The sequence below is a fragment of the Pangasianodon hypophthalmus genome, chromosome 19 (genome assembly GCF_027358585.1).
Source record: "Pangasianodon hypophthalmus isolate fPanHyp1 chromosome 19, fPanHyp1.pri, whole genome shotgun sequence".
Classification (NCBI taxonomy): domain Eukaryota; kingdom Metazoa; phylum Chordata; class Actinopteri; order Siluriformes; family Pangasiidae; genus Pangasianodon; species Pangasianodon hypophthalmus.
In genome coordinates this window covers 19,163,959-19,180,989 of record NC_069728.1, presented here as the reverse complement: position 1 = coordinate 19,180,989, position 17,031 = coordinate 19,163,959, and the positions used below count along the sequence as shown (strand labels likewise).

Here is a 17,031-nt window from a genome sequence, read left to right as displayed (position 1 = left end):
CTTGGTTGTTTAAATGAAGGGTTGAGTAGGAGTCTGACACTTTTTTACTTTCAAGGACATATCAATTTCTCATGTCTAGGTTGCTTCAGCTAACAATATGTCACTGACAATACTGCTGATTTGCCATCACTTCTTCAGACCTTTCTGTCTAGAGTTGCTAATTTGAAGTGTAATGTTAATAGTGTATGCATGCATTCTGTGTTCACCAGAAGTACTCACATTATACTACTGTACGCATGTCTGAAAGTCAAAAATATTCATTTGCAAGACTCAAGACCACATTGTGGTTTACACATGGACTTTTCATGCTTTGTATTCTTATTAGAAATCTTTGTTTAATTAAAGGATGTATCTTTATATAGCTTGCACAAAGAGACAATCATACCATCTTGCCCTTAATGCATATATATCAACATATATCAGCCCCACTCTGGACTACTTTGATCTTCTGACTACTTTTAAATGCTGTAACATCATTCAAGCCACATACATATTTAAAAAGCATGCCTATAACTCCTTGGATATTCCTGGTGTGCACCTACGGCCCAGATGTAGAGCATTACCCTGTCTGACCTCTCCAGGCCTGCAGCGGCGGCGGCTGATTCCTGCTCCCCTGCCGGATAATTCCTCTCCTGGCAGGAAGGCTGGAGCTGCAGGCCAGTGGGTGGACCTGCCTCCACTGGGGGGCTCCCTGAAGGATGCCTTTGAGATTAAAGTGTACGAGATAGATGACGTGGAGAGACTGCAGAGATGCAAGGAAGGGATGGTGACTGAGGTGAGAGCACTCGGTCTGCATGCTTGATTTTAAACGTTTGCTGTGAGGGTGGTCACTAAGAGCTGGGTGGTAATTTGAGAGCATGGGTTGTACCGTCTTACAGTGTGAAAGGGTAAAAAGTTTTACTCAAAGACATTTTTTATATTCAGTTCCATATTTTAATTTAAGAAATATTTTAATTATTGCACAGTTTTGTGAAGTAATGTCCTTTTTGATAGAATGCTTTTATTATTTTGTGTTTTTTTAAATTAAGCATGAATTCATGAATAAATTGATTAATTTTAATTGATTCCTTTCAGTTTCCAGAAGCATTAAAATCTAATTAAATTATATAAGAAATAAAACACTCTGTGTTATGCTGTTATATAAAATACTAATACTAATACTAATACTAATAATAATAATAATAATAATAATAATAAATCAGTGATGGTGTGTTGTGATTATTTTCCTGTAACACATCCCAGAATGTTTTATTCCTCTTATATCATGACAATTTTTTTTTTATTAAAGAAAAACTTTTTTTTTAAATTTATCATTAAAATTAATGTTGAGTGAGCATCTGTGAAACAAGTTCCTGTTCTCACTAATGTTACAGCAGCTACAGATATGCATTTCCTCACCAGCCTCTCTTTTTTTTTTCTTTTTTCCTTTTTCTAAGTTAATAAGACAAAAAGGTCATGTTTCTGAGAAACTACAGTGTAAGTGTAAACTCCTCTGTCCTGAAGATGTCAGAAAACTAAAAGTTACAGCTTTACCTCTGACTCTTACAAAGCGCTGACACTGGAGACTCCTTCTTTATTAAAATATAATAGTGTTAATGACAAAAAGTGTGATTTGCAGCTGCACTACTGTCAGAGCTGCTGTTATAAAAAAGAATTTTTTTTTATTTTAGTGTATCGCTGCCTCCATAGTTTCATGGATAATATACTTAATTTTCCCAGTTTGTTTCTTGGAAAGATCAATAACTTGTCTTTGCTGCAACTGATTAAATTAATTCATTGATCAGATCTGAGAATGACAGTAAGCCCAAGAAATGCAGAAGAGCAAAATATAGTGTCTGTTTCAAAGGAAATCGATTTAGAGAAGCAAAAGAAAAAGTGGATTGAGGTGAGAATGAAACATGGCATGCTAGAATGAAAGCTTTCCCACTTCCAGGACTGTCCTGGTGTGATAACTTGAAGGGGCCAGGGTAGCTCATCATTCCTAATTGAGCATGATGTTAATTAAAAACCATAAGCACCTGTGGTGGTCCCTCAATATTTCTCTCTCTGTGACCACTCTGACTGCGGCAGGAATTTGCATCTGTAGAGGTGATCTCAGGAACAATTAGCGACGTCTCATCTGCATATGACAGATACGTTTAGCTTGTGATGAACGAGGTGTGTTCTCTCAATCTGCAATCTGTCTGATGGCTCTTTACGGCCAGCGCTGTGCTGCATGTCCACGGATCATTACCCCTTCCTGCTAGTCTGACCCGCTTCGCCAGTGGAAGCTGGAATGATTTATTTTCAAATAAGCTTCAGTTCATCTTTAAAGAGTTCAACCGCTCAGGGTAAGAAGTAGGTTTCTCTCTGCAGTCGAGGGGGAGGAGCTGTTTTATGACCGAGAGACTATTCTCATTTACCTTATTTGATTGTCTGAGACAAAGAGATAGATTTTTCATCTCTGTGTGTCAATTATATTTTCATTAGCATACGCAAACATCCACCCATTTGTCTCCTGTCAGCCGTTTCACAGTTCACAAAAGGCATGTTAATTGTTAATTAAAGTAAAATATTTTATACCACAGCACTGCTGAATCCTGGATTCTGATTGGTGTTGATTAATTTTCTGTAACAGCAGCTCTGATAATAGTGCAGGTTTATATTAATGCGCTCGTTCTAGTACATTATCATTTCCATAGTAACAGCTCATACACAGGGACTTATACAGCAAACGCTTCACATGAACAGACTTCAGAAACGTGTAAGCTTTGATACGGTGAGGTTTTCTGTAACGATTATAGAAGGAGTCTCCAGTGTCAGCGCTTTGTAACAGTCAGAGGTAAAGCTGTAATGTGAAGTTTTCTGACATCTTCAGGACAGAGGAGTTTACGCTTCTTCGCCGTTTTCTCGGTAAAACGACAAGCTGCGTTTTTTTTTTGTCCTATAAAAATTCAAGAGAGAGAGAAAAGAGAGGCTGGTGAGGGAACGACTGTTTATAGCTGCTATAACGTAAGCGAGAACAGGACATTCCTCAGCACTAAAAGTAACTATAAATGGATAAAAATTATGATGCAATCATTGCCAAATTGCTGTAGTATAAGAGGAATAAAACACTTCAGGAGATGGTGTTCAGGATGGAAACATCAACTCCACTGACACGGAGTGGTTTATGCCTTAGATCAGTGGTTTTTAAACATTTTGTAGCTAGGGATTCCCTTAACTGTAAATAAATTAGAAATTCCACAGACCCCTTCAGTATGGATTGATTTTATGAACATTATTAAAATTCTTCAAATAATATTTTTTTGGATCTATGGAGCTTTCTTTTCCTGATACTGATAGAACACATTTGCTCTGAGTTGGCTTTGGTGTTTGGACACCTAAATATAATAACTTTGATAAAGTGGGTTTCCACCACTGCAACAAAATAATCAATCAATCAATCAATCAATCAATCAATCACTGACCCCTTGGCTACGTTTCACAGACCCGGACCCTGCTTGGAGAACTGCCTCACGTAATAAATTCAGGCTGATTACTTTTACAATAATCTGTAATCTTGTTTTATTTTTTTTTAAAGCTCCTCCATCCTGGACAAACAATTTTTTCCCCCAGGAGATTTAGGCCTAGCGAGATGTGTGTTTTTATTTTTAGCTTGGCTGTAATTAATCCAGCCAATAGAGCGGCACCACACAGATTACTCCTGACTCAATTTAACCTAAGCTGTAAGCGTGCTGTGATGTAGGAGGGATTGTGCGAGGCAGTCGTTTGGCTCTGCAGTCAGATAAACACGGCTTGCTCTCTCGGGTTCTTGTCGCAGGGCTTGCAGTACTTCAGCGCTCGCCTCAGGATGCTGGAGAAGAGGCAGCAGCAGATCCGGGAGCTCAGGGCCAAGCACGAGAGGCTGAGGAGTGAACTGGAGGACGCCAAGACTCGGCTAATGCTCGACCCCGACAAGTGGACAGGAGAGTGTGAGTTCCCTTCCTCTAGTGTATTAACAGTATGGTTTAAAAAAAAAGTGCAAAAGTTTACACACCTTTGTGTGAAATCAACAAGATATTTCGTCTCATTTAACAATAGTGAAGTGATGTTTTAAAGTATTCACTGATGACGACGGGGAGCCACATCACATGCTGAACTCGGAGAAGTTTCCGAGTAGGAATTCTTCATTGAGAGGAATTTGTTTATTTTCTTTTTTCCTAGTCGGAGGTCAGAAAAGTTATGAGCTTTAGACAAATGCAGCACTAGTCTCAATTCCTGATGCAGAGTTAAATGTGAGGAGGTGATGGGAAAGGCTTACACACACACACACACACACACACACACACACACAGCCCTCATCTGACTCTTTACTGAAGAGGGCCATGATTTATAAAGCATGACAGACACCATCACGGCTTCACTGCTGAAACACCTTGATTGCAGTAGGGAAAATAACGGCTTATTGATTCAAGGACATGCTGCACAAACACACACACACACACACACACACACAGCCTCTTTTATTCTCATTCTCATACTCGCTCTCTCATTGACTTTGCAAGTGCAATTTCAAATTTCAGTCATAGTTCTGCTTTTTGCTATTTTATTTTTTACAAATAATATTTTAGCTTTTCTTTGTGCTTTCTTCCCCGAGCACAAAAGCAATCACAGACACTGAACCCACACAGACTGAACTCACTGATCTCAACCGCTGGTCACGTTGCAGCATAGCATTACACTGCGTTCACACTAGCAGACTGTTGTCATTCATGGGCGTGGCCTGTCCAGCATTTTTTTTAAATTCAGATGCCAAACTGTAGTAGCTATACAGTACACTGTATGTAGCTTCTAAATAAAACAGTAATCAGTGTGAAAATTGGTTGTTTGATTTACATGCTACATGCTCAGATTCATACTAGCTTTATCCTCAGATTAGATTAGCAAAGCGAGCTAACTGTGCTAGCTACATACACTCATCAGAATCACCAACGATCTCTGCTACTTCCTTCAAAGCTTTATTGTTCTTTGTAATGTCTCTGTACACATTTAGGTCGGATTTTACAGGAAAAAATTAAAGCACAGTTCTTAGATTTTCTTCCATTTTTTGGCAAACAGTAAACGGAAACTAATTGCAGGAAGGAACTAAAGTTGTGAGTGAGGAACTGAAGAAACGTCGCACCACACGCACCATAGGATTGGTCCGAGGAATCTTTTGAACTGACATACCTAATTTGCATAGAAGTGAGAAAATCTCAGTTCAGATGTCGCTGTTGTTGAAACCCGGTCTCTGTATCGCACACGTTCGTAGAAAATGAACGCTCTTCTATCGCTATGTCGCCTGCTCGTGTCAACATGGGTTTGTAGTGCAAAAAATTCCTTGGCTCCATTTTATTGAAATATTTTGATTCGTTCCCATGTAGCAGATGCTTTTCTCTAAAATGGAATTCATTCCAAGCCTGACTTGTTGGATAAAAATCCAATGTCAAGCCAATAAAGTTAAGAAAGAAGTTGGACATGTAGATCAGATTTGTCAGAGAGGATCAATGGTTTCTAATCCAATCACATTTTAAACTTTTAAATCTGAAAGAATCCATCAGAGAGTTCTGACTTTTATAATCGCTCATTGTACTTACTAAGTATTTCACTTTGAAATGAATAACTGGATAATAAGCTGAGAGTTTAACAAACTGATCTACAAACTTCCCAAACTTCCTGTTATCACAATGCAAGGATAGGCTGCTTATGACATCACAAACTAAGCTCAATCGTAGCCCCGCCCCAAATCAGGTTTAAATGCCAGAACAAGAATTTTTTCTCTGTATGAGGAAATTGAACTAAGCACTTGCTATACCTCAGAGTCAGATGTTTAAGAGGAGTGAACCATTTTTATCCAGTGTGTATTTTATCACTGAAGGACAAATCACTAGAAAAGGATTTTTGTGTAAAAGTGCTAACCCGCTGTTCTAATTAGCTCGATGTTCTCCTGTAAAGCACCGTACAAGTTTAAAGAGTCAAATTAAAGCCCTAAAGAGGATCATTATCTTACACAGCACCACCGGCTTAATGCTGATCCTGGAGTATCCCTGCACCGCATGGTTTATTTTTTATTTTTGTATGAACATTGCTGCTCTATTCTACAGTTTATTAAACAGAATTCCATATTCGGTTAAACAAATCAGAGGCATTTGTTATTTTACTGTAACAGCGTGCCACAGAGTCTTTTATTCCTTTATTTTTACCATCTTTTTTGTCCTTTTACACTGTGTATGGTCACTGTGTATTAGGCATGTGGTCCTTTTTTCGTGTTTATGTCCGCTAGTATAAGATAATAACACTTAGTTATAACATGTAATAACATTTAGTTTAGCTAAATAGAATATTTTGGACAGAGTAAATTATAAGATGTTACATGACATGTACGTTTCATGCTGCACATTTAAATTTAAAGGTGATGTGATGGAACAAGGATGCAGTCCTGGATGTGGATGTCTGGAGTATCTTGGCTTCTATTTCACCCTCTTTGTCGTTCATTTGTCTCCTCAGTTGACGTGGATCCGGATCTGGACCCGGAGTCGCAGGACTACCTGGAGGCTCTGGTTCAGGCCACGGGAGATCTGGAGTTCTGCGTCAACCTGTGCAAGTCTCGCGTCATGATGGAGACCTGCTTCGACATTCTGGCACCAACATCCCCGGGGCAGGAGCTGGAGGTGTGATGAGGAGATAACGAGAGGAGAGAAAACATCAGTGGATATTTACTGAGATATTTATTTATGATACCAGGAAGTGCCTTGATTTGAAAAAAAAAAATCATTGTTTCTGATCGGTGCTAGTGCTGAGATCACGACTGTACCTAAGCAAACCCGTTAGCAGATTTCTTTTGGAATATAATAGTTATTTTGCATTGTAATGTAGTGTGTAAAAAAAAAATAATAATGAAATTGAAAAAAGGGAGAAAAAGCAATAAGGTAATTTATTGCCAATCCCAGAACCTCCTGTGGAGCTGCCCATCTTTATTAACCTTTCTGTATTGCTTAATTATTGTGTTTATTTTATTTATAACCCTGCCAAATTTTTATTATTTAATATATTAACGTTAAACCACTAAACCCATCGAGTATTCACGCCCAAATAATTTTGCATCATATCTATAACAGACATGTAGATCCATATGTGGATTGGCATAATCTGGTTTTGCAGTTATCCCGATTAGTTAATCTCAGATTTCTTAAGAAACGTCGAAAAAACATTTTTTTTATTCTTCAAAAATAATTGCCAGTTAGAAATTGGCAATAAAGAAAACATGCCCAAGATTTAATGAATACCAAGCATGAAAGCAGCCTTGTATGTGACACATGACATCTTTTAATTAACAAATTCATCAATTTATGAAACACTGATTAATATTTTTGCTGCTGGAATAGAACCTGCCTCTAAATACTCGAAGTAATTTTGCTCAGATGTTGCTCAATGAGCCAAAAGACAAAAATAATCAAGATCGACTCGGTCTATTGGCTTCCTCTCGAGTCTTTGATTCCTGATCATCCTTTATGATCTGTATTCCAAAAAAAAAATTCCTGTGGGAAATGTGTTGCCAAATTTATTAAAAAAAAAAAAAAAGCAGAGTGCACACTAAAAAAATTAACACTTAAATTCAAATCAATCCTTATTTAAGAAGCCTCAGGCTTTTAAACCTGAGCGCGTGAGTTCTCTTTATTTAATGCTTTAGGATTTCTTATTTTTAGCTAATTATTTACATTATTTTATGAGTTTTTAAGAGTGTTTTTTTTTACAGATATGTAAGACCTTCTCAGTGTTTCAGCTTTATATTGTACAGTTTTTTAACGCTTTGTAAGAACATGTACAGAACCTTCCATATGCATCAGTACATGATTATGAATAAAAAATTTTCGACTTTGTAGCTCGCTGTCTGAGCCATTTTATCCTCTGATGTTTAATTATTGAGTTCTTTGGATTATAGAGCAAAAAAAAAATTAAATACATTAAAAATTCACTGCTATTTTAAGAATTATCTTTAAGATTATTGTTTTTTTTGGTATTATTTTGGTATTTTTTACTGGATATAGTGCAGTTCTTAGGACTATAGGTTTTTACAGGTTCTCAAGCAGCGGTAAAGTTCTAGCATTTTAACTCCCACAAAAGTGAAACCAGATAAAATCGCATTTAAGTATGCATTCAGTCCACAATTCCAAAGACACCACGTCTACTTTTACATTTATAACCTAATCTAGACATCATCATGTACATCAGGCTCTGTCTCATCACCTTCTCTGTTTTGATGAGGATGTGATTGAGCAGGAGCATAGCGGACATTTTGACAGCCGCTATCTGATTACACACTGAATCCACTATGCCGTGACATGTAACTATCCAACTACCTGAAAAGAATTATGAGGAAATCACAATTAGCTAGGAAGACAGCTATGGCAAGGTTATAAAGTAGTCTAAATAAAAATATACCATTATTTAGTTGCAATATATTTATGTTTTCTTAACGTATTCATTTATTAATCGCGTTGCCGTGTTTTCACCAAACTGATCTATGAGTTCCTGCCAGATTTATAACAGTTTCTGTAATTCTTTATACTCATGTGCAAATGTCAGTAAACTCCAAACAACTGTAGATTACCAAGTATGTTCACAGCTGATTTACATTTAGCCATATCCACAAAACAAATTGTGAAATCGCGCCTCCTAAATGCGGCACACGCTAAAACTTCCAGTAATGCAGCTCAGCCACTGCAGCTGATCAGCCACCATAGTCACACATTAACTCTTCTTCATTGTATAGGGTGCCATTACTTTTGTCCTAATTGAATTCCTATCTTATTTGTGTGTAACTGAAATAAATAAGTGATTTACTTGACAGTAAACTTGACTATATAAATGTCCATTTATAAAATTGCAGTAATTGATCAACAATTGTTATTTGAAGCCAATCAATCAAGGTTCACGTTAGTGAATCTCATTATACGAACACTTACGCTTACACTAACTCTTGTAGGACGTGAACATCTTTCTGACCGAACTGGATTTATGTGAATACCACACCTGTTGTTTAAATAAATGCTCATATGCAGAATGAAAAACAAGGCCCATTACTGGCAGAAAAACACAATTGTGGCAAAAACCTGATGTTTCATCATTTCTGACAGTTTTCCAAAATTCAGCCACGGCTCAATCTGCACAGAGAAGTGTTTCCATTACGCTACACACTGCTTGCAGAAAGACAATCCTGATTTGCATATCGAACGGTGTTAATTTGCATATCAAGTGTTGTTAATTTGCATATCGAGTGTTGTTTCAGCCCGCCTGCTCTCACCTCTGCACTACCGTAATGAATAGTAATAAGCCATTAGAAGATTTTGTTGTCTGTGTCACGGTAGTTGTTTTAGCATAATCCAGTTTGCTGAGCAGTCTAGCAGGTCAGGAAACTGCCTAGACATAAAAAGGGATTAAAAATGGAGTAACACTTTATTTGAAGGGCAACTCAGCATGGTGTAAAGCTTTAATAAAGAAATGTTAAAGGATTTATGTAAGGCTTATGTCAAAACCCATAAGCTGACAAAGTTTTATGTAGTATCTGACTTTGTCTTTTTCATAAAAGAGAGAAAAGAAGAAGTCTTGGTGCACTTTCACACCTATTAGTCCAAATCACCAGAATATATTACATTTCTGCAGCACTACAGCTCTATTCTCTGCCTCAGTTTAGCAGATCAGATCTACAAAAAAAAAAAAAAAAAAGAAATGCTACAACCCAAAGCACAGAGCACGTTTGATTCACTTCCTGCAGCTGAGTCGATTCAGAGTCTAATCGCTTTCTCACTGCAATCTAACCACACTAGAGACGGAAATGTGAAATAAGAGCCCAGAGGTTGAATGTCTTTCAGATATCCTACATAAGAATACAAATGCTGTGTCATCTGCATATTTGATTAGAGTCAAATCATTGCTATTTGTGGTTTTTTTTTCTTTTAATTAAAAACTAAACCAGACATTGTACAGATCCCTGAGGGACGCCTAGTTTTAAAATTAATTATACATAAATTTCAGTGTGTGATTAATCTATAAGTCATCCAGATGCTTTAGAAGGACATATGTGTTAAAGAAAATAAAAATGCATGAATAAAAATGATGGATTAAAATTTTGCATAGTTTTTAATTTTTACCAATAAACACAGCCATAGCAATGATTTGACACTAATCAACTATCCAGATGACACAGCATTAGCATTAGCAGGATTTCACCAGAGATTGATACCCAATCTCTAGCAATTTCAAGTATGTGGATTCACTAGTTTCCCAGTTTCAGCAGAGCATCCCATCCAGAGTGTCTGCATTTTTGTTGAGAGTCAAATCACTGCTATGTGTATGCTTCTTTTGTTAAAAACTGAACTGGATATAGTACTGAACCTTGAGGAATGCCTAGATTTAAACCCATTTATTTTCCAGTCTAGGATTTCCAGTCTAGGTCTGTAGATCATCGAGATGCTTCAGGGGATTGTGCGTGTTAAGGAAAATGAAGAAAATGACAAAAATCAAGTTTTATAAAGTGATACATAGGACTACAGACCTTGAATCCGATCTCAACACGTTTTCTGTATTGAGTTGGACTTGTCTGACTTGTTGCCATTTGGATGTGGACTTGCCTTGGTCTTGGGCATTGATCTCACTAAATATAGACTTTGTAAAATAAAGTTTTGCATGAACAAATTTGTCAAAAAGGAATTTCTCCTAGAAAATAGCCTAATCATTGGTGCAATACAAAAATGAAGCCAACTGGTTGCAGTAAATGATTGCCTCAAAAATGATTTGATCCTTTTCTGTCTCAGTCCTGACTATGTCTTGCAGCTCTGCCTTAAGACTCAGTTTTGATTTGATCTTGATTTGGCCTCAACCCCCTTAAGACTCGGGCTTGACTTGACCTCGACATCGACCCCCTTAAGACTCGGGCTTGACTTGACCTCGACCTCGACCCCCTTAAGACTCGGGCTTGACTTGACCTCGACCTCGACCCCCTTAAGACTTGGGCTTGACTTGACCCTGAGCCCCTTAAGACTTGGGCTTGACTTGACCTCGACCTCGACCCCCTTAAGACTCGGGCTTGACTTGACCTCGACCTCAACCCCCTTAAGACTCGGGCTTGACTTGACCGCGACCCCTTAAGACTCAGGATTGACTTGACCACGACCCCTTAAGACTCAGGCTTGACTTGACCCCGACCCCCTTAAGACTCGAGTTTGATTTGACCCCGACCCCTTAAGACTCGGGCTTGACTTGACCCTGACCCCCCTAAGACTCGGGCTTGACTTGACCCCGACCCCCTTAAGACTTGGGTTTGATTTGACACCGACCCCCTTAAGACTCGGCCTTGACTTGACCCCGACCCCTTAAGACTCTGGCTTGACTTGACCTCGACCCGCTTAAGGCTCGGTCTTGATGAGCTTGGTGAGTCCTGATCTTGTATTGGACTTGACAGTTGGTATTTTTGCTGGAGAAAAATAAATGTTTTTTTAAAGACATTGAACGCTTGCCAGCTTTCTAACAGATGTGCACTTTAAGACCCATCAGTCACTGATGATTTGCATTGCTCAGGGATAAGATTGGGTAAACGAATGACAGCATAAAATCAGCCCAATCACCCACTGTAGAGTTGTTAATGAGTTACCAGACATGAAGGATTGGTGAAATGATGCAACAACAGAGACGGCTAGCATTGATACGAGTCGAGAATTAAATTACACCATGGACTCTTCGGCTTGCGAGTCAATAAAAAACAGTCGTTGAATTAAGTTATTTAATTATACTCTCGAGCGCTGTGGCTGTAAAAATATCATTAAGCACAAATAGGAACCCGGAGAGGTTTATAGACCTACAGGGGTACCTCGGTTTATGAGTGTATCTGCTAGCATGCTAGTCCACCTGGTCTCCTTCTCCTCAGCAGATGGCCTTGTTAAATAGAATGAGCTATTTTAATTAGACACTAGTCAGAAGACAGCCATTCATTTATGCCTGATTCGTGTTCACCTAATGAATCCAGATCGTTCAGGAGGGAACCAGAGTCTTAGTCACGCACCTGTGTGTACGGTTGTGTACTCCTGTGATCACCTACGAATGAGTTTATAACACCAACTGCCCTCAAACACCAGCTGCCCACACCTACGCACAAATATGTAGCATAATTACTGATTATGTGGATTATTTTATGGAAAAAAATCTATTAAATTACTATCATTATTACTCCTATTTAAAATGACTGAAATCAAATAGTTCAAATATTGGTAATAATTCACTGAGTATACATAAGGCTACAAAACAGCGACATTAGCCCTACATAACAATTGATATAAACTACAGAAACATTTATAAAGGCTTTTTCAGCTGTCAGCTGTCAATCTTGATATCAGTTTTGACCTGAAGACCTGAGTCAAGTGACATAAGGTTATGACAGTGTTCATATGGTTTCATGACACCTACATAAGCCCTTTGTGATGAATGTTAAAACTTACACAAACATTTATAAAGGTTTATTCCATCAGCTGTTAGCTGGCAATCTTGATAGCAAGTTTGACATAGCACCTGAGTCAAGTGACATAAGGTTATGTTATGACAGTGTTCATAAAGCTTCAGTACACCTACATAAGCCCTTTGTGATGACTGATAAACATTTATAAAGGTTAATTTCACTAATCAATGACTTGTTTTTGATATCATTTCAATGTAAGACCTGAGTCAGATTTATGTTGACATAAGGTTAGGTTATAACACTCCACAGCTTGTCTTAGGTTATAACCTTATGACTACTGACTTTGTAGCTCATGTCAGAGTGTCTTGACATATTTGACATGCAAAGTGACAAATGCAGTCTTAATGACAGATGACGAAAGCTGGAATCAAACTCTGTAAATGTTTGTGCATGTTTATGTCATTTTAACTCACTTACTGTATATACTGCATATTAGATGTTAGATGTCCCTAATAATAAATAATTTAACATGAGGAACTCAAAGAACAAACTCAGTTGCTTAATATGCATTATGCTTGATTGCTTATGTGTGCATTATGACACCCCAATGAAGGTAGTCTTCAATTACATTTTTTCTGTGTATTTTTTTCTTTTTTTGATTATTAAAAAGATTTGTTTATCCTAATAAAAATGGTGACGTGTAGGTTTCAGCAGCGTCCTTTTTTCCAGCAGATTTTTCCTCTCCCTCTCTCGGTTTCATTCATGAATGGGGGGAAGGAAGTTTCAGAAGAAAGCAGTCCTCCCCTCAGGCTAGAAATCGTAATTGAGTCCTCTCTTTCGCTGAATATGTGCCAGCGTGGAGGAAATGGAGTAGCGCTCTATGGCTTGTCGTTCCTGACCTCTGACACAATGTGTAGCTCTGACAGTAGACACAGTAGAAGTGTGAAATTTCTGCTGAATTAAGCACATGAGGTTAATGAAAAAATAGAAGAAGAAAAAAAAGAAGCAGCAATTATTTTTCCTTTTTGTATGCAGTGGTACAGGTACAGCATTACAGCTCACTTTCCTGTGCCACTCATAAGCCCTAAATGTTTGTTTATGGTGCCAATTATTCCAAGGCCATCGTTTTAGCACTCTATTCATTACAGAATTAAATAGAACTGACCTGAATGTTCTGAATCCTAAGTGCCAGGATGGCGTGTTAGTACAGAAATAAATTCCAGCTCATTCAGAGCATACAGTTCAGGTTTTCTTTTTTTTTTTCCGCTTTATTCTGTGAAAGCTGCTGATTGCAGCCAAACTGTCTACTTGTATTGACAGGAATGTGTTTCTGTAATGAACCAGCTGAGAGCTTCAGAGAGATTCAGCGTTTATACACACCAGGGGAGTTAATAGGAAAAAAATAGCAAAAAATAAATAAATTAAAATATATATATTACCGTGGTGAAGATTTGACACAAAGTAAACACTATTTGAGGTTCATTTATATTCTCAGGTTTGTGTATGTGGATGTTTTCTTCATTTCAAATTCAGAGGCGAGAAGCTCATCATAAAATATTCAATTTCTGTACCACAACACACAAAGTGTATGTTGTGCTGTAATAGGAAAATAATCAACAACAAGCTGAGTTACTGTTACTACCCTGAAGTTGATTACTTTCCTGTAACAGCATTTTCCTAAGTGTTTTATTCCTCTTTTATTCCACAGCAATTCATCAAGGACTACAATTTCATTTTTTTTTCATTCATTAAAGAATGACACATCATTCTTTTTATCCATTTAGAGTTGCATTTAATGTTGTGGAGCATCCATGAAAACAAGTTTTCACTTATGTTATAGCAGCTATAAACACTAAATAAACAAATAAAAAGCTATAAAAAAAATAAACAAATGTTGTAATGTGTTATGCAGCCTGACATTATGAAGTCAGAAAGACATGGTTGTGGTTTATATAGTGTTAAGTGACTTCACTGGAATCCTGGATTCTGATTGGTCAGAAGGTGTTGATTCATTTTGTAAGAGTCAGAGGTAAAGCCGGGATTTTAGGCTTTCCGACATCTTCAGGACAGAGGAGTTTACGCTTACCGGTGACCAGCTGCAGTTTTGCTGTCTTAAGCTAAACGTTAAATGCAACTATAAACGGATAAAAAGTATTCTCTAATAAATAACAAAATTGTTATTGTTGGCAAATTGCTGCGGTATAAGAGGAATAAAACACTTTGGGATGTTAATAATCAACTTTAGGATGGTAACAATAACACGTCACACCATCACTCCGCCCCTTCACCGTTGATTATTTTCCCGTAACAGCACAACGCTGAGGGTTTTAGCACTTACATAACTATTTCAGAAGCATTTATACAGTGTGTATATGAATAAATGATACATAGAGAGTATTTACATAAAAGGCACATCATTTTTTTTTTCATTCCGCAAAGATTATTGTAATGGTTTAAAAATGACATTCAGGGATCATTTAAGCAGGAAAAGCTGGAGGATAAAAAGGTTTCAGCAACATCTATTGTGCGGTTCTCCCTTTTGTTCTCTTGATTAAGTGCAGGAAGCAGGACAGAGGACAATGGGAAGTCATTTATTTGTGAAAGGACGGCTACATGTCCTCGGACAGTGTGTGAGGGTGGTGAAGATTAGGGCATGATTGGCACGCGGTGGTGACAGGCCATGCTGTTTCTTTGCTCTTGTGTTGAAGTGGAGGGTCTGACAGTGACGGGGTTAATTGGTTCTCGTTGCTGTGTGTGTGTGTATGTGTGTAGTGTGTGTAGAGGGGGTGTCTTTGTGCCGTCTGTCACGTCTTACGCATTAATCCCATCAATGTAGTGTCATGGCAACCGTTTGCATTGTGGTTCCTTGAAAAGACCTGACTTCTATATAGCGTTTTTTTTTTTCGTTTTTTTTTTAAGCTTAGTAGGAGTGTGTGTTTGCTTGCTCCCGTTGTTATTATTCCATGATGGCTAATGACGAGTGAAGCATTTTCTTTTGTGGGATGAAGGGCGTTTTCATTTGTTCCTTTTCTTTATGCGACTTTTGTTCTAAAAAACGTTGCAAACCATACATTAGTGGAAAGAAACAGAAAAGAAATGAAGGAATGTATTATTCTGATTAGCGATGCATCAATAACGATTTTTTCAGCATGAGTAGGAGTACGTGTTTTTGGTACTCATTAATAGTGATAACCGACTTAATCAATCAGTGACATTGCAGAATATTTTATTTTTGCTGTGTTTGTGTTTCCTGGTTTAAATAGCAGCCATGGAAAGCATGTGTGTGTGTGTGTGTGTGTGTGTGTGTGTGTTCATGCCTTTACACTACTAGACTCCTACTTTATAACATTAGCGAGCTGATTTTAATCCAGATGAAGTGCATTAGCTAGCTATGTTAGTTCGCTCAGATCGAGAGGACAGCTCTTCTGTACAGCTGTAAAGAAAGTAACGCTTTTGTTTTCATTGCTTCGTTGTCAGTGAGCGATCGCAGCTGATCGTCAAGAACAACATGCTGGAACATAAGAGCTGTTATTTTCACTCAGTGTTGTGTGAAGACATTTTTTCCTCTTCTAGCTAACATTTGCTGCTAGTGCTGAGTTTTATATTTAAGATGTTTTATCACTTGTGTTGTAGGAAGACGCTGAAGTTCCTCCTCTTGATATTTAAACAGAACACAGTCTGCAGTCTGCTTTGCTTTCAGTGTCATCGTTATTTGTGAAATACGTTCAGATCTCTGTGATTACGTGTCGTGTGTGTTTGTTAGAGTGACAACGTATACTAGGGTTATGTCACATAGTATCACCTGGTATCAGATCTTTATATTAGAGCATTTTTATTAGCATGATATCAGACCGATTCCCGATACCAGTATCAGTGTATCAGTATCAGTGCATCCCTAATCCTTTAATATGAATACTGTAAAAGAGAAACTATCTAAATGACTAAATTGAGAAATTATTTTAAAACAAGACACAGCTTTGACAAGACTTTTTCTTTCTTTCCCTACAGCTGAGAAGAAAATTAATCACTTTTTTTAAAAAATCCACATATCTTTTGTGCCTCAGTAACTCAGATAAAATGGTTTTTACTGATTCATCGGAGAGCAAATTGGCCCGTGTTCGGCTAGCCTGAAGCAAATCTGCTCCCTTCTCACACTCATAAAGGCATTAGCTCAAATCCACGGTCTTAATTAAACCTTGTCACCTGACTCTATTAAACATCCCGTCAGTCATCCTCTGACTTGGGGTCAAACCTCTGGAAGAATTGGAGAGGAAATTTTTGGCACCCTTCATTAGAGAATAACAGTGTTGTCTTACAAGGATGGAGAGGATCTTGGTTCTCCTCCATGCATATTTGAATCGACTTTATATCCTCAGGTTTGTGCACGTGGACGTCTTCTTCAATTCAGAACGTGTGTTTACAGCAGGGTTCAAGTCCAGAGACTGAGAGGTTTAACACAAAATATTACATTTTTGATGTGGATGCTTGTTTGGGGTCATTATCTTGATAAAAAACTTCAGGTGGAGACAAATATTAACCTCCTGGTAGAGGCAACTGTCCCACAACTATTTCTACACTGATTT

General features: G+C 37.8%; 1 protein-coding gene across 2 annotated transcripts in view; it reads left to right on the top strand.

The window, feature by feature from the left end:
- Positions 1 to 7,882, top strand: part of kif26aa (kinesin family member 26Aa) — a 94,488-nt gene extending 86,606 nt beyond the window's left edge. For both annotated transcript variants that reach the window (XM_034313438.2, XM_026948086.3), the window contains 3 exons: positions 582 to 775; positions 3,803 to 3,953; positions 6,508 to 7,882. In XM_034313438.2, the coding sequence (XP_034169329.2) occupies positions 582 to 775; positions 3,803 to 3,953; positions 6,508 to 6,677 (515 nt within the window). In that variant the 3' untranslated portion in view covers positions 6,678 to 7,882. The remainder of the gene's footprint in view (positions 1 to 581; positions 776 to 3,802; positions 3,954 to 6,507) is intronic.
- The last annotated feature ends 9,149 nt before the right edge of the window (positions 7,883 to 17,031 follow it).